The sequence below is a fragment of the Talpa europaea genome (genome assembly GCF_964194135.1).
Source record: "Talpa europaea genome assembly, chromosome: 4".
Classification (NCBI taxonomy): domain Eukaryota; kingdom Metazoa; phylum Chordata; class Mammalia; order Eulipotyphla; family Talpidae; genus Talpa; species Talpa europaea.
In genome coordinates this window covers 47841398-47867197 of record NC_140070.1, presented here as the reverse complement: position 1 = coordinate 47867197, position 25800 = coordinate 47841398, and the positions used below count along the sequence as shown (strand labels likewise).

Here is a 25800-nt window from a genome sequence, read left to right as displayed (position 1 = left end):
AGAGCAAACATTGTGTGATTTCTTTTAAATTTGCTAGATACGTTTTATGTTCCAGAATAAAACAATCTTGGTGACTGTTTCATATGAATTTGAGAAAAATGTGTATTCTTTTGTCAGTGTTTAATTCTTTTTGAAGTAATTATAAATGGAGTTAGTTATCTTCTTTTGCTTCTTGTTCATTGTATTAAAAAAAGACAATGGGTTTTTGTATGTTAATTTGTAGCCTTCCATTTTGCTATGTTCATCTATTATTTAATACATTTTTATGGAATCCTTAGGATTTCCCATATATAATATTACATGGTCTGCAAATAGTAATAATTTCACTTCTTTTATCATTATTTCCTCTGTCTGATAGCTCTGCCAAAACATCTAAGTAAAACAAAAGTTGTGACAGTTGACCTCCGTGTTTGTTCTCTTTCTTAAAGGGAAAGGTTTCAGGTTTGTCACCACTAAGTAATATATTGGCTGTTGGTTTGTAATGTACAGCCTTTATTATTCTGAGGTAGGTTCCTTCTATTCCCATCTTGTTTATAGAGTTTTATCATAAATGGGTGCTGAATCTTATCAAATGCTTTCTATCTATTGATATGATTTTTACTTTACTATTATCAATACAATGTATTGCATTGATTGATTGATTGATGCATATTGAACCATCTTTGCATCTCTGGTATAAATACCACTTTGGATCATCGCATGCAATCCTCATGATACAGTGTTGAATTCAATTTGCTAGTATTTTGTTGAAGTTTCTGCATTATTGTTCACCAGGGATATTGGTCTATAATTTCCTTTTCTTGTGTCCTCTTTGTTCTAATTTGGTACTAGGGTAATAATATAATCTTGGACTGTATTAGAGAGCATTCCTTCTTGTATTTTAAAAACAGTTGAGAAAACTTAGTTCTTTAGAGATTTGATACAATTCACTTGTAACTCATCTGGTCCTGGGCTTTTGTTTTTCAGAAGATTTTTTTATTAAATACTTCTTGAATTTCCTTGCTTGTGATAGATTTGTTCAACTCATCTTTTTCTTCCTGGGCCCACCCCTTTCCCCCACCCTCACCCCCATCTTATGCATATCTTCCTAGAGTAAATCTCCTGAAGTAGTTAGTGTTTTCATAACATTGAGCTTGTGAGGGAAGAAAGAATAAGACAAGGGAGCATATTCAAGTGTTATAATTCTTACTGTTCTTAATAAGATTTAGTAGATGTTTTGAATAAATGCCTCTCCATTAGCTATATAGCCTTAGAACAATTTCTAGACACTTTAAATGATTGACTTCTATAATTTCACATTTAAAAGTTGTTTTGATAGGGTGTGCAAAGCTCCAAAATCCACCATTGCAGCATTGGTATTTAAAAACAAAGGGAAGAAGTATAGAAGGAACACACACACAGTAATATTTTCTTCTTTAAAAGTTTTAAAGAAATATGTGGAGCAAAATCTTAAATTCTTAGCCACTATTTCCAAAGGTAACTAACTTAACAATATGCTCCTAGAAGATTTTTCCTCAGGTTATGACAAAAATTAAGTAATGCATGAAATACTTCCGTGAAAATCATTGCACCTTTTATTGTGTTTCTAGTCACTCATACCTAGAAAAGTTCCTTACGGAGCAGATGATGGAAAGGAGAGAAGATGTATGGCTTCCACTCATCTCCTATAGAAATTCATTGGTCACTGGAGGTGAAGATGACAGAATGTCTGTGAATAGTGGAAGTAGCAGCAGCAAAACGTCCTCAGTAAGGAATAAGAAAGGACGACCCCCACTTCACAAAAAACGAGTAGAAGGTAAGTCTTCCTTTACACTATGAGACAAATAGTTTGTCTGATATTACAGAGATTAATTAAAACGGCAAGTAGTCTATTAAAGCAGGAAAATAGTGTTAATCACATTATTTCCTTGTATATTGGATATACAGTAACAGATTCAGTCAAAAGCGTTCAAAGTGGGACAGAGTCAAGAATAAACAAGTTGCAAGAGAATGGAGCAGAGGAAGATAAGCACAAAGAAAAAGAGAAAACAAAAGTTTATAAAATTGATCCTATACCATGGTTCTCTAATACATTAAAATTCCAAATGAGATAGTTATGTTAGTCTCTTAAAATCCACCCTAATGCAGGAGAAATTCTGGTAAGTTAATATCTCCAGCAAATTAAATATACCAGAATAACTTTCAGTTTCTGCCACTTGGATGAATAGTTTATTTCTGTGCATGAAAGTAGTGGTGACTAGATTTATTTTATGCCCCTCATGGACTGTGTGGAATGGAGAGTTGAATTGTCATGAAAATGTGATCAATAGTACATATTAATATATCCAAAAAGACTAAAATTTGCTTTATTAAAGCAAATCATTACCCCTTAACCTAAGAGAAAACCCAAAATAAAAGATTTTTTCCTCAAATACTCTTCCCTCATTCCATGCTTCTAATAATTTTTTTCTAAACCAAGAGAAAATGGCAATGAGCTGAGTCCTGTTCTATTGCTCCTTTTTACAACCTTCTGTTTACCTTTGAGCTGCTCTTGCTGCCTAAAACATTGATTTTGATAAATTCTGGGACAAAAATTGATTAAAATTTAAATCTAATGTTTCTGATTTAACTGATGAAGAGCACAAACTCTAAAACTAGAGGTTCTAGAATACAAACCTGGTTTTCTCATTTTTCACTTGTGTGAACTTTAAACATGTTACTTAACATCTCTAAGCCACAATCACTGATCAAATGAAGGATGGTCAGCATACCTATCCTGTCAACTACTATAAATATTAAATGAGATACTCCAAATAAAACAATACATACACGGTGCTTACACATAGGTAGCATGTGATAAATGTTAGCTGCTGTTATCAGACTGTCATCAGCAGCAGCAGCAGCATTGTGCTTATGATTATTCTCTTACCCATCATCAGTCATATTTCAAAGAGAATAAGCAATTTGAAAATATTTGTAGGATTAATGTTAAAGATTTCAAGTTTCAGCTTTGGAACATAAAATCTTTTTGGTCTAGAGAATGAAAATAAAAAGCCCTATCTTAAACTTTCCTCTAAAGATTGATTCCAATAATTTTTGTTTTGTAAGTATCTTCTAGAGTAGACTATGTTAGGATCTCCACAAAGCTGCTAGCATATTCACACTTTATGTATATATATCTTTCCCTACTCAGAGCTTTTCTTAGAGGTAATATTCATATTAGCAAACATTTATCAAATCACTTGTTCAGTTTTTACCAAGCACTTTCCTGAGAACTGTGCTGCATACTGGAAGTTAGATCATAGTATTGAGGGATACAGAGAGAAGCAATTAATTTCAATTCATCTTGGTAAATGCTCTCTGATGAGCCAAACAGGATGTTTTGGGAACATAAGAAAGAGCAACCAAAGTTTTAATGAATTAGGAAATATCTCTAGGAAAAGATGACATGTAGTAGAGAGCTGTAATATGAGTTTACTAGGATAAGAACCTACATGATACCATTATTAGGGTCAATAAAATTTTAAGTGTGGAAGAGTATTAAAGTTTTGAAATGCTGAATGAAAAGTGGTATGAATTTTTAAAAAATGAAACATACCTTTGCTGATTAAGAGGTGATTCATCAGTGTCAGTGGTATGACCTTAACTAGACAATGTATAGGTATTTCCAGGGAGAGAAAAGCCAATCTAGAATATGCACATGTATCTGACATTTTGGAAACCTGAGAAATACACTCATACATGGAATGCTTGATGGCAAAGTGAGGAGACATACACACGTCTCTAAGACCTAATGGGGGAAGAAAGACAATCCAATTCATACTATACATTTTATGTGTTTAAATCCCTTAACAGGAAAAACATAACAATGATACTTTAAGTCTTCCCATGTAAAGAAAATAATTGAGTGTCTGAATGATCCTCAGAAAAACAGTTCCTATCCTTTGAGGAAACTTAAATCTAATTATATAGATGACATACCAATAGTATGTCAAATGTATGTAATACATTAGTTCATTTAATCCTTACAACTCTGAGGTTAGGTACTAGTATCTCCATTTTGTTTTGTTTTTTAAGATTTATTTATTTATGCATACGAGAACTGGGGTACAGGCCAGAGGTGTGAGGGGTGAGAGGATTCACCAGAGACAGAATGGGGAACAGAATGGGCAGATCAACCGAAGTATACTACTGAGGGGGGAGCAGTAGGCAAGTCAGGAGAGGTCTGCTGCGCCATGTGGGTTGCTCCCTGGCTGGCCGGGGATCGAACTCGTGCTGCAGAGGCTGCGGATTGCTTCATAGTGCAGTGCTTTGCGCCACCAGGGAGGCCCCAGTATCTCCATTTTGTATATGAGAAAACTGAATTTCAGGAATTCAATAAATTATACAAAACACGAATGATAAATTGGGATTCAAACTTGTCCGTCTGACTTCTATCAGAGTTCATTGCACCCATGACATTCTGCAACTCTAACTGGAAATTTACAGATGAAAGTCTGGATAACACATGGCTAAATAGGACTGACACCATGATTCAGACTCCTGGCCCCCTGCCAACACCACAGCTCACTTCTACTGTACTGCGAGAAAATAGCCGGCCCATGGGAGAACAGATTCAGGAACCTGAGTCTGAACATGGTTCTGAACCCGACTTTTTACACAAGTAAGTAGTGAAAATTAATTTCCATGGCATAATACCTTTAACTGTTACAGAAAGCAGAAATATTGAAGAAAAAGTTTATTTGCTCATTCATTAGCATATAGTATTGATCAACTCATGAGATAACAAGCCATGAAGAGAGAAGTTAAATAACTTAGACTATATTAAGTTTGCAAACACTTTATATTAAGTTTATGCATGTGGCCATGTGCCAGTAAGTATAGAGTGCAGGTGAAGATTTGGCCGAGCATACGCTTAACTCCAAATCTCAGAAGTAACTTAAAAAAAAAGTGTTTATACCCTTCCTTGTTCAACTCTGGAGAGCTCTGAGCCACCAGATCAGCACATTTCTGTACGTTAGAGAACTTGCAGCCCAACTAGAACACTTGTGAGTATTCACCTGGAGAGGAAGGACAAGTTTTCCTCAGCCCTGTTAGGTTCCTTGACTGGATCTGAAAATTAAACTGTCGATAGATTAACAGAAGGAAAAACATAAATTCCATTATTTTTTTATATGCCATGGGAGCCTCCACAAAAAAATGAAGACCTGCCTGAAAAAGTGAGCAGAGCAGGAAGCTTTTAGATCTTTTAGACAAATTTGTGAAGAATTGACAAGGCAAAGCGTTTGGGCTAGAGGTAGTCCGTATCTTCCTTAAATAGGCTTAGTTTGGCAGGGCTTGTTTGCAAATTCCTCTGGTGCCATCTCTGTGCTGATAAGGAGTGCAGCTCCAGAAAAGGGAGATTTTCTGCATTTAATGCTTCTTAATTACCTATATCTCAAAATAATTTTTTTCTCAAAGTGGCATTTTTGGAGGTGACATTCTGGTTTCCTTCACACCTAACAACTAACTAGAACCTGCTTCAGTAGATACTTTGAGATCTCTTTGGATAACTTACCATCATTCTGCTAAGGCAGATCCTTTTTATAATGATCTCTCCCTTGGCCCAGTCATAAATCCAGTTAAATCCCACTACATCAAGATTAGGCCAGCTGATTATGGCCTTCTTAGCAAGGGATTGATTAGCTAAATTCATCATCTGTTGCCCCAAAATGAATAATAGTACCCTCTCTTAGTCCTCAGATGCAGATCTCTTGGTTAGGCCAACCGAAATTAGAAGACTTAAATCGGAAGGACAGAACAGGAATGAACTACATGAAAGTGAGAACTGGAGTAAGGCATGCTGTGTAAGTGTTACGTCAAGTTTCACAAGAACACAATAACTGTGATGACTGGTCATTTTGTGGAACGATTTGGGTTTCTCTGGTATTTGGTCTTAGGAGTTAAAATTAAAACTCAGGATATGCTGTGCAGAATAGGATAGGAATAGAGGCAATGGATTCTTGAGGTTTTCAGCATTTAAATCCTCGTGCTGTCACTTGCCAGCTGTGTTGCCTTGGGCAAACTCTAAAGCCTTCTGTGCCTCAGGTTCCTAATTTGTGAATATAGGATAATAATTGATAAATCATTTTCATGGGAATTAACACATAACAAAATGTTAACTGCTACTTGTTATTGCATTTAAATTAACTTCCAAATATATATATATTTCCTTCTAGTAAGCTAAGATGAAATCTTGAGTGAAAAAAATCAGTGATTACTAATTTTAGTGTTCAGTATCGTAATTTGTAAAGGGTATAGGTTGTAATTGGAAGGTGTGCTTTCATTCATTAGAAGATATAATATAAGAGCTAGTACTCCACTCAGTCTGAATTTAACTTTCTAACTGTGCCCTTTCTTTATCAGTCGGGGCCTAATGGAGGAAGATGCTGAGCCCATTTTTGAAGATGTGATGATGTCATCCCGGAGCCAGTTAGAAGATATGAATGAAGAATTTGAGGACACCATGGTTATTGATCTGGTAAGAAAATTCAATATGTTTTTTTTCTGTTAAGAAGAGATACAATGTAATGAAAGCACTGATGTGAGATACTACTCTTGTTTTCAGGATCCTGTGGGAGGAAAAGAGAGTAGGGAAGGCAGTAATATCGACCCACAGTGGTCAAAGCCAATGTAACAGTGCTCATGCAGGCATTTAAACCAGCTTAATTTTTCCAGCCTGCTTTCAAAGCAGATTTTTAATTCTGGTAATAAGAACTGGTTCCTTCTTAATACCTTCTTGAAACAGTTTCAATATAGCACATGCATCTGACTCCTTGTACCTTAAATTGGAGCATGACAATAAATACACTGTGTTCCAACATAACAACCTATTGCAGAATATGGACTTTATTTGTTCAAGTAAAAAACATCTCAGAAGTAAATAAATCTGAATGTGAATGTAAATACAGTGATTTTAGGAGGTTTTTTACTTTACCAAGAATAATAATGTTTAGGAGTTTTATTTCTAAAACTTTTCCATCTTAAAATTTGGAGAGGATAATGCTAAGCAAAATCAGTCAGGGGAAAGCAAATGCCGATTGTCTCACACATAGAACACAGAGAAACATAGTTCAGTGTCAGTCAAAACCATACCAGTAATAAATTACTGACATCTGACTATAAAACTGAGGCACCTAGAGGGGAAGGAGGCCCAATAGAACATAGTGTGAAGAATTACTGGGGGACTGGTGGTTAGCATGGTATGAGAATATACATTTGTAGAGGTTTAAACCTATAACCCCCAGAGATATAGTGTAATCCACCTTCACCTCAGTAAATATTAATGAGGAGGGAGGGAAGTTTCCATCAATTAGGGATACATATTGAAGTAGTTGTAGGTGAAATGACTTGAAAGCAAACCAGTGAAACAGAAATTGAAATGGAGGTATGAGGGGAAGAGTTCATCGTTCTGTGTGTTAATTTGATAGGGCTGCTGTAACAACTACTACTCATTAAATAGCTTAAAAAACCAAAATTTTATGATTCTGAAGGCTGGAAGTCTGAGATCAGGTATGAGCAAGGTTGATTTCATTCTGAGGCTTCTCTCCTTGATTCCTGGCGGCCCTCTTTTGTCTTCAGAAGGTCTTTCTCTGTGCTTATATCTTCTTTTTTTTTTTTCTTTTTTTTTTCTTTTTTTTTTTTCTTTTTTTTTTTATAATAAATTTTATTGTTATATTCCCCATACAATTGCAGCCCCCCCATTCTGACCCCAATCCCTCCCCTCCCGCCCCCGCCCCCCTAAAAGTGTCTCTGGTTCATAGTTTTTTGTTGATTTTGATTTTCACTTTCTTATAGTTATTCATTTTCCTGGTCCCTTATTTAAGTTTTCTAGATTCCTGCTATGAGTGAGACCATCCGGTATTTTTATTTTTCTTTTTGGCTTATTTCGCTGAGCATGATCCCTTCCAGCGCCATCCATGTTGCTGCAAATTGCATGTGTTTATCTTTTTTGAATGCTGAGTAATATTCCATGGTGTATATGTACCACATCTTCTTGATCCAGTCATCTATTTTTGGGCATTTGGGTTGTTTCCAAAGCTTAGCTATTGTAAACAGTGCTGCTATAAACATAGGGGTGCAGGTGTTCTTTGGAATTGATGTTTCTGTGTCCTTTGGGTAAATACCTAGGAGTGGAATTGCTGGATCCTATGGAAGCTCTATGTTTAGTAGGTCCAGAAATCTCCACACAGCTCTCCACAGTGGGTGGACCAGTTTGCACTCCCACCAACAGTGCAGAAGAGTTCCTTTTTCTCAACACCCTCGCCAGCATTTGTTGTTGCTAGTTTTTTTAATATGTGCCATTCTCACTGGTGTAAGATGGTATCTCATGGTAGTTTTGATTTGCATTTCCCTGATGGCAAGTGATGTTGAACATTTTTTCATATGCCTGTTGGCCATTTGCATTTCCTCTTCAGAGAAGTTTCTTTTTAGCTCTTCTGCCCATTTTTTGACTGGATTCTTTTCTTTGTTGTTGTTGAGTCTCATCAGCTCTTTGCAGATTTTTGTGATCAGTCCTTTATCATTAGTGTTGGGTGCAAAAATGTTCTCCCAGTTGGTGGGGTTTCTCTTTGTTTTTGTTATTGTCTCTTTTGCTGTGCAGAAGCTCTTTAATTTGATGTAGTCCCAGCTGTTTATCTTTGCCTTCACTATCACTGCTTTGGGTGATGTGTCTGTAAAGATGTCTTTGATGTGCAAATCACGTAGTGTTTCGCCTATATTTCCTTATATATATTTTATGGTTTCAGGTCTTATGTCTAGTTCTTTAATCCATTTTGAGTTGATTTTTGTGTATGGTGTGAGGTAGTGGTCAAGCTTCATTCTTTTGCATGTAGCGACCCAGTTTTCCCAGCACCATTTATTGAACAAACTTTCTTTGCTCCAATGCATAGTCTTTGCTCCTTTGTCAAAGATTAGTTGACCATAAATCTGTGGGTTTATTTCTGGATTATCTATTCGATTCCATTGGTCTGTATGTCTGTTCTTGTTCCAATACCATGCAATTTTGATGATTATGGCTTTGTAGTATAGTTTGAAGTCTGGGAGTGTAATGCCTCCATTCCCTTCTTTTTTTTTCAGGAGAGCTTTGGCTATTCGGGGTTTTTTGTGATTCCATATGAATTTCATCAATAATTGTTCTATTTCTTTGAAGAATGACATTGAAATTTTGATTGGAATAGCATTGAATCTGTATATTGCTTTTGGAAGGATGGCCATTTTAATAATGTTTATTCTTCCAATCCACGAGCAGGGGATGTCTCTCCATTTCTTTGTGTCTTCTTCTATTTCTTTTAACAGTGTTTTATAGTTTTCTTAGTATAGGTCCTTTACCTCTTTTGTTAGATTTATTCCCAAATATTTGATTTTTTTTGTTTCAATAACAAAAGGGATGGTTTTTTTGATTTCTTCTTCTTCAGATTTATTGTTTGTGTATAGGAAGGCTACTGACTTTTGCGTGTTGATTTTGTATCCTGCCACTTTACTGAACTGATTCATGAGTTGAATTAGCTTTTCTGTGGAGTTTTTGGGGTTCTCTATGTATAATATCATATCGTCTGCAAATAGTGATAGTTTGACTTCTTCTTTTCCTATTTGGACTCCTTGGATGTCTTTCTCTTGTCTTATTGCCCTGGCTAGGACTTCCAGTATTATATTAAAAAGCAGTGGTGAGAGTGGACATCCTTGTCTTGTTCCAGATCTTAATGGAATTGCTTTCAGCTTTTCACCATTGAGAATGATACTGGCTGTTGGCTTGTCATAGATGGCCTTTATGATGTTGAGGTATGTTCCTTGTATCCCAAGAATTTCAAGGGCTTTTATCATGAATGGGTGTTGCACTTTGTCGAAAGCTTTCTCAGCATCTATTGATATTATCATATGGTTTTTATATTTCTTTTTGTTGATGTGTTGGATAACGTTGATTGATTTTCGGATGTTAAACCATCCTTGTGCCCCTGGAATGAATCCTACTTGGTCGTGGTGAATTATCTTATGGATACATTGTTGGATTCTGATAGCTAAAATTTTATTGAGGATTTTTGCATCAGTGTTCATTAGGGAGATTGGCCTGTAGTTTTCCTTTTTTGTGTTGTCCTTGTTCGGTTTTGGTATTAGTGTAATGTTGGCTTCATAGAACGTGTTTGGTATTGTCCCTTCCTTCTCAATTTTTTGGAAGAGTTTGTGAAGGATAGGCACTAATTCGTCTCTGAATGTTTGGTAGAATTCATTTGTAAATCCATCAGGTACTGGGCTTTTGTTTTTGGGGAGGTTTTTGATTACCATTTCAATTTCGCTAATTGTAATTGGTCTGTTTAGGTGTTCTATTTCTTCTTTATCTAGCTTTGGGTGATTGTAGAGTTGTAGGAATTTGTCCATCTCCTCTAGATTGTTAAACTTGTTTCCATATAACTGTTCATAGTAGTTACTGATTATTCTTTTGATTTCTGCTGTGTCCGTTGTGATTTCTCCTCTTTCATTTGTGATCCTGTTTATTTGTGCTTTCTCCCTTTTTTCCTTTGTGAGCCTGGCTAGGGGTTTGTCTATTTTATTGATTTTTTCAAAGAACCAGCTCTTGGTTTCATTGATCTTTTGGATTGTTTTTTTAGTTTCAATTTCATTTATTTCTGCTTTGGTTTTTATTATTTCTTTTCTTCTACTGGTTTTGGGGTTTTTTTGTTGTTCTTTTTCTAGATCTTTGAGCTTCGAGATTAGGTTGTTTCTTTGAGTTCTTTCTTGTTTCTTGATGTGAGCTTCTATTGCTATATATTTTCCTCTTATTACTGCTTTTGCTGCATCCCATACATTTAGGATATTGGTGTCTTCCTTGTCGTTCAATTCAAAAAATTTTTTAATTTCTTCTTTGATCTCCTCATTAGTCCAGTGGTCTTCCAGTAGTGTGGTTTTTAATCTCCATGAGGTAGGAAAGTTCCTTGCCTTCTTTTTATGGTTTATTTCTAGTTTGATGCTTTCATGGTCAGAAAAGATGGTTGATATGATTTCAATCTTGGTGTATCTGTTGATGTTTGTCTTGTGCCCCAGTATGTGATCGATCCTGGAGAATGATCCGTGTGCGCTTGAGAAAAATGTGTACTCCGTTTTTTGGGGGTTTAGTGTTCTATAGATGTCTGTTAAGCCCAATTGCTCTAGGTCCTTGTTTAGAGCTTTGGTTTCTTTACTTATTTTTTGTCTTGTTGATCTATCCATTGTTGATAGTGGTGTGTTGAAGTCTCCCACTACGTATGTGTTTTCTCTGATGTCTGTTTTCAGAGAGGACAACAGTTGTCTGATATATTTTGGTGCTCCTTCGTTTGGTGACTATATGTTAATGAGTGTTATTTCTTCTTGAAGTGTTGTCCCCTTGATCATAATGTAGTGACCATTGGGGTCTCTTTTTATCTTTTTGAGTTTGAAATCTGTTTTATCTGATATAAGTATAGCTGTTCCTGCTTTCTTTTTTGGTCCATTTGCTTGTAGGATTGTTTTCCATCCTTTAACTTTGAGCCTATTTTTATCTTTTGTAGCTAAATGTGTTTCCTGGAGACAGCAAAAGGTTGGGTTTTGTTTCTTAATCCAGGATGCAACTCTGTGTCTTTTTATTGAAGAGTTTAGTCCATTTACATTTAGAGTTAATATTGATATGTTAACATCTGTATTTGCCATTGTGTTTGTCTTTCCTTTGATTTTATTTATTTATTCTTTTAATAACTTTTTTTTTTTTTTTGGCCTTCTTTCATTGTTATTCGTCCCTCTGAGGTTCTGGCTTTAGGACTCCTTGTAGTATTTTTTGGAGTGGGGGTTTAGTTGCAATGAAATTCCGGAGTTTCTGTTTGTCTGGGAAGGTCCATATTCTTTCTTCGAAGAGGAAGGAGAGCTTTGCGGGATAGAGTATTCTTGGTTGGCATCTGTTTTCTTGGAGTCTGTTGACTATTTCCCTCCACTCTCTCCTTGCCCGTAGTGTTTCTTCGGAGAAGTCTGATGTCAGCCTGATTGGCTTTCCTTTGAATGTTACCTGTTTCTTCCCTCTTGCCAGCTTCATTATTTTTTCCTTGTCCTGGATTCTAGGGAGCTTTACTATTATGTGTCTTGCTGTATTTTTCCTAGGTCGTAGGCGCGGGGACCTGGGCAGCCGCTATCCCGGTCTGCACTTGCTTTTCAAGCGCGCCGAGCGCGCCCTTTTCCGCGCAAGCTTACCGGCAGCCCGGGCTGTGTGCGTGTCTCCCAGGGTCTTTGTTCTTCTCTAATGGCGCCCGGAGCCGTTCGCTCACCGCTGCGGCGAATCCTGCAGGGTTCGCCTCAGCTCCCGTTCACGGGGTGTGGTGGCTGCAATAGTTCCTTTCCACTCACAGTCCCGCTTGCTGCGTCCTTTGTTCTTGTTGGCTGTTTTGGTTTGTTGTTTCCCTCCTCTCTGCCGGTCGGAGAGTGCCGCCTCTGTGGGCGGGGGAGGGGAGCAGGGTTCTGCGCTTCCCTCCCTTCTAGTCCTCTTTTATGGCCACTTTCTTCTTCGGGTAGTTTGCTGGAGTCACCCGTTTATCTTCCGTGTCCCAGTTCTCACTGGGACCTGCCGCTTTTCCTCCCTATTAACTTTTTTTAATGGGAGATCTTACTCGCAGTGTCTCCTGGCCGCCATGTTGCTCTGTGCTTATATCTTCTAAGAACATGTCATATTGGATTAGAATCTTCCCCTGTCACCTCATTTTACCTTAATTTCCTCTTTAAAGGCCCTTTTTCTAAATAATAGTTACATTCTAAGGTAATGGCAGCCAGATTTTCAACGTGAATTTGAGGACGTAATTTAACCCATACTATTTATTCTTCTTTGTATGTTTTGAATTTTTCATAGTGAAAATGTTTTGTAAGAAATGGAGATGAGGCCATCCTCTTTCCCCATCCATTGCTTTCTAAAGTTAACTTGCCTTTTTTTTTTTTTCCAGCCCCCATCAAGAAATCGGCGTGAGAGAGCTGAGCTAAGGCCAGATTTCTTTGATTCTGCAGCTATCATAGAAGACGATTCAGTAAGTGTTATTACTGCTTTTTCTTTTTTTTTTAAGATTTATGCACACAAGAACTGGGGTACAGGTTAGAGGTGTGTGGGGAGAGGGTGAGAGGACCCACCAGCTACAGAGTAGAGAACAGAAAAGGAAGATTGACTGAAATACACTGCTAAGGGGAGCAAGTGAGGAGAGGGCTGCTCTGCCATGTGGCCCAGGATCAAACTAGTACTACAGAGGCTGCAGATAGCTTCATAGTGCTGAGACTTTACCCCTGGCGCCACCGGGGAAGCCCCTATTACTGCTTTTTATTTATGGTTTCTGAATCTTGTTTATGCATGAAATTAATAATTGCTTCTCATTCTAGGGATTTGGAATGCCTATGTTCTGAAGCCTGAAGAAAATTTACAAATTCGGAACTCTATTATTTAGAGCTAGAGGCCTATATACTGTGATAGCTTGTGTGGGGAAAAAAACACTTTTGATGTGATCTGATTTGTTATCAAATGATTGAGGGTCAATCCCTTTTTGCAGTGACAGAAGAGGAGCATGTAAATTACCCAAGGAAATATTGGTGAATGTCACCTCAGAAAGACTGACCTGAAAAATCATTTGTGTCCTAACATTGGACTTATCCCAATACAGATGTGTGTGTTTTTCTGGAGGGAGGAAGAAATTTTAAATTTTTAAAACAGCTGTCAAGATAAACACTGTTATACACCTGTTTTATGAAAACTCAGCATTGAGTAAAAAAAAAGTATTTTTAACTTTATTTTCCTGTTGTACAATTTAAAAACTGTTTTAACATTTTGCCTTTTTATGTTTTAAAAGCTAACCATTTTTATTAAACCTATGAGTAAGCAGCTCATCCTAATTGCCGAAGAGTGTTTTGGAGCTCACTGGATTTGGTTGACCTTGTGGAACACAAATGTGGAGGAGCAAAATATTGACAAGCTAAAATGAAATTCTGACAGTGCATCTCTGCCAAAAACCACACACCCTCTGTGGCTATGGATATGAATTCCCAGATTTTATATACTCTTGAATAAAAAGGTTTATTTTTATTTATAAGGGGGCATAAAATAAGAAATGTCCACACAGCCATTTTTCCAACAGATGCTGTACACGTTCATTTTATATAGAATAGGGAGATTCAAATACAGTACATTTTCTATTGGTATTTGTTCTGTGCATTTTTAGCAACTTCTACCAGCAAATAAAGTATTCTCAGTAAAACAAAAATGGTTCTCAAGTTATCAGTTTGCTGTTTTTATCACTTATTTCATGCCCTGATAAATTCAAGTTACATTGACTTCAATTTTCTTAAACAGGTAATCATGAAGAACTCCTTTGCCATCTAAAAGTAATTTTATGTGTAACATTACTGTGTCTACTTCCCATGCACTTATTATTACCCTTATGCGCTGATTTTGTGAGTTAAGTTTACCGATGATAGAAGTATGTGCTGCATAGAAGTCTGTGCTTAGAGGGTGAAGTTCCTAAGCTTACCTTGAAATACAGCTACATTTCAGTGTTAAATGTGCATATTAAAAATAAGTCTTTTGGGGAAAGAAATTATGAATCTTCAGGACAGCCTTCAACGGTTTAGAGTTTTACATTCTGCTTAGACTTTTATGACTTGCTGCTGCTATTGTTCTTTTTCAAAGTCAACTTAAAGCCAGCTTCAGAATTTCCCAATTCATCCACAGCTGTTTCTGGGCAGGTTTTTGAAGTAGCTGCAACAGAAGCATGAGGCTTTCCTTTCATACCAAAAATGAAAGACTTTTTAAAAAAAAAAAAAATCTGTACCCAATGGATTCTCTTTCGTGCAGGAAAGCAAAATGGTTTTATTCATCTTTTTAGTAAACAAACTCAAAACAGATTTTTCTCAATATTTATAGAGTTCTGAAAAATGGTCACCAAAAATCAATTTAGCGATTCCTGGGCTCCAGTTAGGAGGCCGGGGTCTCAGTTTCTTCAAGAAATGTGGGCTTCACTGGAAGTGAAGGGCAGGAATGACTAGACTGTCCACCACACCAGCCCTGCCTGCCTGTGGTTCTGGCAAGAGAGCAAGCCAGGAAGTGCCCTGGCTCATGCACAGATTGATCCTTTGCTTGACAGTCTTGTGGGAAACAGATACTGACTTAGAATTGTAGACTACCATGCAACAAAAAAAAGGCTTACTATCTACTCCAATGGGTTTCCAGTTCAGTTTGAAGTCAATCAAATTTTTGTATTTTCAGTGTCTCCTTGATTGGTTTTGCTAGTAATTCTGTAAATTGTACATTTGCAATATGAGGTTTTTTTCCTTTTGTACAATTTGAAACTGATGCTTCACCTTTCCTTTAATAAACTATTCAAAATCAGGTTTGTGGTACTCATCCTATTGTTCCTAATAGGTAAAGCCTTAAAGATGATTTTCTGCTCTAAGTTTGCTTTCAGATAATTTTTTAAATGATGGCAAAATGACTGTATCAGGAAGATTTTTTTAAAAAAAAAAAATTTAGGGCTAGCTCATTAAATTTCCTTTCATCCCTTGGAGAAAGATAGGCCAAGCAGTCTGTGGTTCAAGAGGAAGTCTGTTGCAGGCTGAGTTTTGGAGGCATTCAAGACTACCCACTAGTCTATACCTGGGTCCTTCCCCAGCCTGAGCCTCAGTCCCTGTGCTTATATACATGGTTTTACCCCTGACAGTGGCCCTTTAAAGATTGCCTCTACTCCACATGGTCACACAAGTACGAGTTTCTCTTGATAATGGCACCACCTGGCATCACTCATAAAAAGACTTAATGCTTCTTGGCTATGTTCATTAGGTGGCTTAAGTTGTCTGTACAGAAAAGGCAGAGATGCAGAGGATAAATCATCAGGTGAGTTCTCTGGGCAGCCAAAGAGGAAAGGTGATGAGGGTGGGTCTGTCTCTGGCAGATCATTTTGAAGGTTACAGGCCTTTGAGACTAGGGCTTTACCCATGTGTAACTCTTTTGGGACAAACTTGCTAGCTGTGACTTGACTGCAACTTTCTCTCTGGCCCTGCTCCCAGAAAGAACTCACCATTGTCTTCATGTGAAACAGGTTGGTGCTTACTCAGACTTTTCATGTAAGACCGAATTCAGGTAAGATCCCACTCCTGCCCTCCTGCATGCTTTTTTTTGTAGGGTCTCTATCAGGCATCACTTTGAAGGGCAACTTTCTATTCCCAAGGACATATAAAAGACGCATTTCTCACCATCCACAACAGTAGGCACATGATTAAAACCTACCTGCCCAGACTGACGCACTCTTCAAGTGGGCACAGCTTCTGCTTGGAATGGTGGGATACCATGCTGACAGACATGCATAAGCATGAGGACCAGTACTTAAGAGTAATGCTACAGCTTTCCAAATGTCCTTCATCCAGAACATAAAATAAATTGCCGAACAGTACAACTCCATCAAGAGTGCTAGCTCAGTACATGGTTGAGTGTCCTTCAGTGTATCAAGAGGCACAGTATTGGGGTGGTGAGACAAAGACCTAGAAAGAAGAAAAGCTGGAAAAACTGCAAACAAGCACTAGAATGCTACATTGTGAGTACGCATCTCATTTCTCTAGCAACTCAAGATGGTGACTTGCCACCATGTGTCGTAAGAAAACTATAAATTTAGTAGCTTTTGGGTTAAGAGATACAATCCCAAAGGAACAGACCACCACCTCTCCTTCCAGCTCTTAGGAATTCATCCCATCGACTTCAGTTGTGTAGTAGCACTGGATGGGCAGAAGACAGGCTTGTAGTTCAAACAGACCTGTTTGGGTTTAAATTCTAGCTTCACTCACTAGCTGGATCACTCATTATAAATTAGTTTGCTTATAATTCAAGGCAGATCCAGCAGGACATTTAAAGTGCCGCCTACCTCCATCACGACTAACAATATCCGTTCAGATGTACAGAGACACCTTTTCCTTATGACAAGAACACCAGAGCTGGCAAGGCCTTGCCTAGAAGCCACTGAGAATACTCTTTGCTCTACGCCAGTCTGTGGCTCACAGAGGCTGATGTACTTGACAAAGCTTTCAGAATTTTGCAGCTTCATTTTCTTGACCACCAGCTTGGTTTTTGGACAGATTTCTCCACCATCTCCAAGTTTTCCCAGAAGCCTCTTGTCAGGTGCCTTAGTGGGCTAGTTCCTCTACATCTTACAGCAGGCTCAGATACAATCCCTTCTCAAGTGACCAGATTGTACAAACTGGTAAAACACTTCCTAAATCCCTTCCTCAAAAACAAAACGAGTTCATGTGTACTATTATTTTAATGTGGACTATGGCAGAGTCACCCCCCTCCCAAACAGTTCAAATCTACCTTGGCTGATCCCAGATAATGGACTGGCTAGGCAATTTTAAGCTGCTAAGCCACAAACTGCATGAATCTTTCTTAGCCAGGGCCTCTAAAAGCCCAGTATTCTGGTGCTACCGCCCCAGTTTCTAATGGCTTACAGTTTTTCTGTTGGTTCTAAACTAGGTGTCAAACAGGAGTACAAAGGAGCTTTGCCCAAACACAGTCTCTGCCCACAGGAACTTGTAACCTAACGAGGAAAAAATATGTAAAAGCCTGCCTTCCTCCCCCGGCCCAAAAAACTGCACAGTCTGATGCCAAAGGAAAAAAACACACACACACACACAAAACTGGAGACTGGACCTACTTGGAGACTGGACCTACCAAGGTCAAGGTGGCGGGACTGTGGGCTCCGAAAACCAGGCAAGCAAGGGAAAGACAAGCAAGATCCTCTTACATGGGCTAAAGACTTTGGAGAGCAATACAATATTTACTGGAAGAGCAGAGGAATGCAACAATATCTGGAATTGGAATGAAGTCTATAAGAACAAGATAGTTGGCTTAAGTGGCGGTCAGAGAAACCAGTGGAGAGTTACAAAAATTTTCAGAATCCAACTGGAATAGAGTCCCACTCTCCAACTAGAGAAGATAGACACTCAAGAGAACGCAAAACAAATTCCAAAGGCATAAGCCTACCTACCAGAAATGGCAGGATGGCTGGTGGGGAAAATGGATGATAGTCACATACTGGTTTAGGTGAAGTTCAGCTTGAAATGATGCAAACTTCAGTCAGTGTGGAGCTAAGGGTCTGAAGGGAAAGGCATGTCGGTCAGGAAAGGCAATGCCGAAAAGGAAAATAAACTGTTACACCCAGGACTCCAGCAAACACCTGCCAGAGCTCAAGAAACACCCAGAGGGGCCTCCCTGATGGTGCAAGGGATTAAGTCTCAGCACTATGAAGCAATCCTCAGCCACTGCAGCATGAGTTTGATCCCTGGCAAAGGAGCTGACCCACAAGGCGCAGCAGACCATACCTGTCTTGCCTGCTGCTCCCCTCAGCAGTGTATTTCAGTCAGTCCACCTGTTCTGCTCCCCACTCTGTCTCTGGTAAATCCTCTCAGCCTCCCTGCATCTCTGGCCTACACCCCAGTTCTTGTATGCATAAATAGATAAATCTTTAAAAAAAGAAAAAACTCCCAGAGGGCCAAAGGCTGTCCCTTACCCCAACCCATAGGCAGGTTGATAGAGTGAGAAGTTACAAAGAGGGGGAGGTAGACCCCTCCCTCGACCATTAATCCAACACCCTGGGAGTGCCTGCACAGTAAACCTCAGGAAGACTCAATCTGGTCACTTGAGACTGAATGAGCAGTCTTCTGCACCCCATTTAAGCGAGCAGTTCCCCGTCTTTGCTTGCAGTTGTCCCCGTACTCTGCTGACCCAGGACTCTGCTTAGGTGTACTTTCATTCTGTATCTAAAAATGACTTCGCTTTTCCTTCATCTAAAGACATGGCTGTGAACTCTTACTTAGCCATAGTCAAAGGCCAAGGAACCCCCAAACACAAAAACATCTAGGAACCTCAAAATCTGAAAACACCAGGCTCTCAACACAGAAAAAGATCACATCCCCTGGGGACTACTTGGAACAACAGACCATGATTAGACTGTTGAAACTACTTAAAATCTCCAATTCTGGTATAACTTAATGCTTCATATACTCAGTAAATAAGTCAAAAATGATGGTGGGTAGGGGAATCTAAAATGGTCTCCAAATAACGAAAAGGATACAGACCTTCAAATTGATATCACCCAGCAACTTGATACCATCCAAACAACTTGACTATGTTAAAAGAAAGAGCTACAAAAAATGTCTTATAGAAACCCAACATTTTGCAATCAACATAAAGCAGCTGACGGAGGTAAGAATCATCGGTGGATACTAAAAGCACTGAAGTTTGTTAACAGCTTAAAGAGTGCCCCCCACCCCAGATCAGTTATTAAACACAAAGAGAAAGTGGTAACCTCTGCAGCCAAGTAGTGAGTCAATGTCATCGATTATGGGCAAACCTAGCATCCTGTGCCTCCTAATGTGACACACAGGAAGAAACACTCATAAGTGTCACTTACCTGAACCTATACATGTGAAAACAAACATACAAACCCAACTTGAAGGACATTCTACAAAATAATTAGCAAACATTCTTCAAAAATGTCATGGTCACAAAAGATAATGAGCCTTGTTTCCTAGGAAATAAACACTGACATTTTGAGAGACAAAGAGTCATGATTCTGCAACTCTGACTCTCCACTGGGTAACTGACAACAAACAGCACGTTTTTACGGGAAAGATGAAACAAATGTCAATTCTGTTAAAACTGGAGAATCTAGCTGAAGGGCATATAACTCTTCCAACATTTCTATAGGTCAAAAAGTTTCCAAAATAAAGTTTGCTTTTCAATCTGAACACAAAATTTCCAAGAATAATGTAATATAGAGTACTACACCTTACTGAGGGTCTATTCTGCCAAACACACAATTGCAAACATCTCACCTAATGCTCAACTTTAAGCAGGAGTTCATGAATAGGGCATATTTCGATATTATTTAAAGACAAAGAAACTGAAGCCGAAGTAGTACCTTGCCCTAAAAACTTATTAACTCACCTTTGGAGAAAAACTCATTCTTGGTAGAAATAAAACAGACGTTTCAAATAAGGGTCAGATCCAGTGACATTACTATATACTGTTTTCTCAATTTTTTCAGATTTCTACCATAAAAAAATATAATTTATGTTCAAAAAAATCAGTTCAGATTTTTAATGACACAAAAGACTACAGTAAGGCATAAATGAAATTATTCTAGAATATAATACTTAATCATTCCAAGTTATTACTGGTATTTAGAATCTCAGGTTTCATGATTGCAAAAGGCAGGACGAGTAGCAATGACCAGGGAGTAATTAGTTGCTTGCTGATATTTCTTTGATTCATTTACAATGGAATATTGGCGTGTTTCCTCCAAGGTCGTTGTACCTTCTTGCTGACCAAGACATCCAGGTCATGACAGATTCGGGCACGTGTAGAGGAAGGTTGAATGATGTCATCCACAAATCCTGGTGAAGCAAAGAAAAAGATCATTTCTATCCACAGCTGAGGCCATCCCTCAAGCTTATGCTCACACTGGGCACCATCTTTGAGACCTAGAGTGTGAAAATGGATTAATCCTATGAGCCCTCTTTTGCATCCCAAGAACTCTCCCATTTCTCTGGCAGGTCCACAATTTCCAGTGTAGGAACATTTGTCAAGGAAAGGATAATTTGACTCACACTTTGCTAAGATGAATTCAGTAGGAAATAAAATGATAAAAATACACTTGTATTTGAAAAAGCAGCTCCAACAATTCCTCCCATCCTATACAGAAACCCCTCTGCAATGTCACTTTGCCACTCTTCTCATCAAGAAGTGGATTCTGTTTCTTCACATGACTGTAACTTGCATTGACCATAGCACATGCCAAAAGTGACACTCTACAACTACCAAACCTAGGCCTCAGGGGCCTTACAGCTTCGCCTCTCATCGCCCACAGGACACCATGTAGAAAGCATGGACTGGCCAGCAGATGACTCTTTCAGTGAAGCCTCCAGAAGACTACAGTTGCCTAATTAGTCCCAGGCAAGACCAGCAGAAGAACCAATCAGCTAAACCCAGACCAAATCAATGACCCTCTGAACCGCAGGGGCAAAGGTAGGGACAGGGAAGGTGACTGTCTGAAGTCATTGTGTTTGGTGTGGACTTTCATACAATACTAGGTAACTGGAACAGCACTAAGAAATTTAGCCATTTCAGCTAATTGTTTTGATCCTGGTTACTGAAGCAGCCTATATAGATCCAACTGTCCTTAAGTGATGATGCCCGGGAAAATCCCAACCTTCACCAGCCTCCAAATTTGACTGTAAAAGCAGAATTATGTGAGACTTTTGGAGTATAAGAAAGTGCAAGTGACCCAACAAATGAACAGAGCAGCTTTACCCATCATGGTCCCCACCTCTCACTGCTGCAGGAAAAGGATTGGCGAACTTCTCAACATACTCTGCCTGAGCAGCTTCCACATTCTCGTGCCCCTTGAAGATGATCTCCACCGCACCCTGTCACGAAATGAGTTGGTCAACGTCACTGGAGATCCCCACCTAGGCAGAACTCCCTCACAGTTACCACCACGCATAGTTATGAATTTGTAGGTAAATCAAAGTGTATTAGATAGAAGTGTGGGCCACCAGGTGTAGGCCATCATGATTCCAGGGGTTGTGTGACAGGACACTCAACTGTGATCCCAAAAATACCCTCCCAGGGCCTCCCCGGTGGCGCAGCGGTTGAGCGCTGGGTTGCAAAGCTGCCGGCGACCACTGCGGTGCCGGTTCGATCCCCGGCTGATCCCCGGCTGATCCCCGGCTGCTCCCCGGCCACCGGAGGAGGGTCCCACATGGCGCGCAGACCTCTCCTGCCGCCCGCTGCTCCCCTCAGCAGTGTACTTCGGTCCTTCTGCCTGCTCTGCTCCCCGCTCTGGTGAATTCTCTCACCCTCCCGCGCTTCTGACTGTACCCAGTGCATGTATAAACAAAACGAACGAACAAACAAACAAATAAATAAATAAAAACATGCCTCTATAAAAAAAAAAAAAAAAATGCCCTCCCAGGCAAAGCCAAGAGCTTTCCATCCTACCCTCTCCAACAGCAACTTATCCTTTCTTGAAGCCATGATGTTTGGCCCATTTTCCACTATTAGATCCATGGTTCCCTACATCAAGGGGAAGAAAATGCTGTTTTCTTTTTTCACTATCCTGATCTCTGAGTATGCAAAACAGTGGCCAGAAGAGACCAAGCTGCAAATGATCAGCAGGAGGCACTGCAAGATGGGCCTCGTGTCAGAATCCCTAAAAATCCGCTCTGGTTGCTCCTGAAAGTTATATGGGTTCAACCCCAACAACTATTTTTCAAAGCAGGAAAAGAATGGGGAAAAGGCTGAACAATAGGAAATACCTTGCCCAAAGCTGCCAGGGCCAGAACTACAGTTCTACTTCATGGGCTGGAAGAAGTGGTTCCGGGACCCTCAGTGGGAGGGAATGTCCAGTCCTCTCAAAGGTTAGTTGAGTGAACCCTGACAATCTCCTAACTCACTCTGGGCCCTTCCCACCCTGAGCATGAAGATTCCAGCTTAAGACTGCAGGACAGGGGGCCTCCCTGATGGCACAAGGGTTAAGACGCAAACTATAAAGTTATTCGCAGCCACTGCAGAGCGAGTTCAATCCCCAGCCAGGGAGCTACCCATATGGTGCAGCAGACCTCTCCTGACTCACCCACTGCTCCCCTCAGCAGTGTATTTCAGTCAATCTGCCTGTCCTGTTCCCCACTCTGTCTCTGGTGAATCCTCTCCCCGCACCACCCCCACCCCCCGACACACACCTCTGGCCTGTACCCCAGTTCTTGTATGCATAAATAAATCTTACAAAAAAAAAAAAAAGACTGCAGGACAGGAGACAGCACTGACCCCAGGGTTCCAGGAGGGAGGCCTGCCAAGGTCTAGACCGCAACTCCGTGGAGTGCTAGCCCAGCCTAGGGACCCTGACCTATCTCCAGCATTTCCTTGCTGTGCTTTGAGCTCCTTGCTAGGAGATACAGTACCTGGACCAGGTAAAGGTAAAGCTAGAAGCACTCACCTTTGCTCCCATGACTGCAATCTCCGCAGTAGGCCAGGCATAATTGGTGTCACCACAGAGGTGCTTGGAGCTCATGACATCATAGGCACCACCATAGGCCTAGAGCAGACCAAATGCTGAATGTCAGAGCCTGAGTCAACCAGATCATGTCCCTGAAACACACTAGGAAGCCATGAAATGAGTGCCCTGGGGGCTGCTGAAGGCCCAAGAGCTGTGGGCCAGGGGAAAAAAGCATATAATGCCTGGCTCAGCCCAGAGACCTTTCAGTTATTGTTCATTGCCTTTCCTGGCTTTTTCCCACTGCTGCTCTGAGTTACCAGAGATGATGAAGGGACTCTGTAGGGTGAGTTCGCAGGGCTGTAAATGCTATCCCCGAGAACTCAGTTTAAAGCTGAGTGAGGTGCACTCCTTCTTCAACCCTGTTGAAACATTTGGCCAGAACTCCATTCATGACCAGGCTGCTGGTAGGTGGCTCCAAGCTTCCATCTGAGTTCCTCACCTTCCTGGTGATGACTGTGACTTTGGGCACTGTTGCCTCAGCAAATGCATAGAGAAGCTTGGCGCCATGCCGGATGATGCCCCCATATTCCTGTGCTGTGCCTAGGTCACAAGGAAAAGTTACTGGACACTCATGAACACCCTCACAAGATCTGCCAGCCACACTCAGGTATGAGGTTTCCTCCTGCCTCCCACAGGGTCAGGCCAAGGCCATGCCTCACATAATCCTAGAGAGACACCTGAAATATGGAAAAGTCACAAATCCTTAGGGAATTTAGCAAGATCTCCAAATAAAGTGGGTGCCTCACTGGGCAAAGCTACCTCTCCTGGCCCCCACCTACCAATGACTTACCAGGCAGAAAACCAGGGACATCAACAAAAGTGATGAGTGGAATATTGAATGCATCACAGAATCGAACAAAACGAGCTCCTTTCACAGATGAATTAATATCCAAACATCCTAGAAAGAAAGAGATGATGCATGCTGAGCTTCTGGGCAATTTTAAATTTAAGTTCCACCCACAATGGGAATATGCCCTCAACAACCACCCAGAGCTGGTTTCAATGAAGTCACCCAAGTCTCCTATCAGAGAAAGGTAAAAGGGAACCCTCGCACTCCAGAGGAGGAAAAAAAAAAAAAAAAAAAACATACAGGAGAAGCAACCTGGTTACAGCCCAGGCGTGACCTTAGCCCCACAGGCAGTCTTGCTAGGATAGCCCAGTGCAGACAGCCAGGCTCTACCCTGCCAAGTAAATGGCCTGCAGCCACGGAGGCAGAGCCTGCTGGCCCCACCGGCCCCATCTGTGGAGGGAGCACTCAGGAGCCGGTCTTAGTGAGTCATCATGACCTGGAGTCAGTTTCTGGTTCTGGTAATTACAGCTTATGGCCCCTTGGGAAATTACTTTCCCTTTTTGAGCCTGAGGTTCCTCACCTGCAAAGCAGAAATGTTACTCCCCCCTACTATAGTTGTAAGATTTAAAGGAGAAAGTATACAGTGGCAAAGAGACAGCTAAATCACTAGCAAATCTGCCTTCCTAGAACAGTTCCCAACAGGTTCTATCTATGAGCGCAACATCATCCTGATACCAGATGAAAGGACATTAAAAGAGAAGAATACAGACTCTCATAAGCCAGGCCAGAATTCCTCAGATATTAGTCATCAAATTCAGCAATGTATACAAACACTAATAATGCATCATGATTAAGTGGTTTATCCCAAGAATTCAGGTTGATTTAATATGTGAAATTATTTTTTTAAAGATTTATTTATGCATACAAGAGCTGGGGTACAGGCCAGAGGTGTGGGGGGTGAGAGGATTCACCAGTGACAGAGTGGGGAACAGAACAGGCAGACTGACTGAAATACACTGCTGAGGGGAGCAGCGGGCAAAACAGGAAAGGTCTGCTGCGTCATGTGGGCAGCTCCCTGGCCAGCCAAGGATTGAACCCACACTGTAGAGGCTGCTGACAGCTTCACAGCACTGCGCTCAACCCCTTGCACCACCAGGGAGGCCCATGTGAAATTATTAAAGAAGAAAACTCACAGGGTCATGCGTAAAAAAAAAAAAAATCTAACAAAATTCATTATTTATCGATAATTAAAAACTAGAAATAAGACTAGGATTTCAGTGGAACTTCTATAATACAATAAAAGGGTATCTACAAAAAAAAATGTATGTTCATGGACGGAAATGTTCTCTACATGTGCTATCTGCCAGCATGGCCATGAGCCACATGTGGCTATGGAGCACTGGAAATCTGGCTTGTACCACTGAGGAATTAAGTTTCTGATTTTATTTAATTTCCATTACTTATTTCTAATATTCTAATTACTTAAAATTTAAAGTTTGGGGTTTTTTTTCCATTCATAGGCTTTAGGCAACAAGTGTATATTGAACATTTGCTATGTCCAGGCCCAATACCCAAGCAACAAACAAGGCAGACTAGGTGTCTGTCCTCATATGCTGACAGTGTGGTAGAAGGCACAGGCAGTGAACAAGACAGTTTTGGGTACAGGGATCTGGAGTCTGAAGAGTCCCTTTCAAGGTGCGATATTTGAGCAGAAATCTTCCAGGGCAGGTATGAACCCTTATCTTTCGATGGGCAGAGTGGCCTGGTTCTACAAGTGGACTCGATAGAATCACAAGGGTCCTTTTATAAGAAGTAGGCCAGAAGGTCAGGCAGAGGAGAGGAAATGCCAAGAGCAGGGTTGGGCGGTGGCACTGCTGGCCCTAAAGATGAGGTCAGGCCACAAGGCCAGGATGGATTCTCCCTGGAGCC

The 25800-nt window shown here is 40.2% G+C and overlaps 2 protein-coding genes across 3 annotated transcripts in view; one reads left to right on the top strand and one right to left on the bottom strand.

Moving 5' to 3' along the window:
• STAG1 (STAG1 cohesin complex component) overlaps window positions 1–13395 on the top strand; it is a gene marked incomplete at both ends in the record, with an annotated part of 263904 nt that extends 250509 nt beyond the window's left edge. Inside the window, 6 exons of the mRNA XM_084232404.1 lie at window positions 1590–1795; window positions 4468–4642; window positions 5715–5825; window positions 6385–6499; window positions 12948–13028; window positions 13372–13395. Of these exons, the coding sequence (XP_084088530.1) occupies window positions 1590–1795; window positions 4468–4642; window positions 5715–5825; window positions 6385–6499; window positions 12948–13028; window positions 13372–13395 (712 nt within the window). The remainder of the gene's footprint in view (window positions 1–1589; window positions 1796–4467; window positions 4643–5714; window positions 5826–6384; window positions 6500–12947; window positions 13029–13371) is intronic.
• A 6904-nt stretch (window positions 13396–20299) lies between these two features.
• PCCB (propionyl-CoA carboxylase subunit beta) overlaps window positions 20300–25800 on the bottom strand; it is a gene marked incomplete at both ends in the record, with an annotated part of 68060 nt that continues 62559 nt past the window's right edge. For both annotated transcript variants that reach the window (XM_084231468.1, XM_084231467.1), the window contains 5 exons: window positions 20300–20421; window positions 21354–21453; window positions 23022–23120; window positions 23521–23621; window positions 23872–23979. In XM_084231468.1, the coding sequence (XP_084087594.1) occupies window positions 20300–20421; window positions 21354–21453; window positions 23022–23120; window positions 23521–23621; window positions 23872–23979 (530 nt within the window). The remainder of the gene's footprint in view (window positions 20422–21353; window positions 21454–23021; window positions 23121–23520; window positions 23622–23871; window positions 23980–25800) is intronic.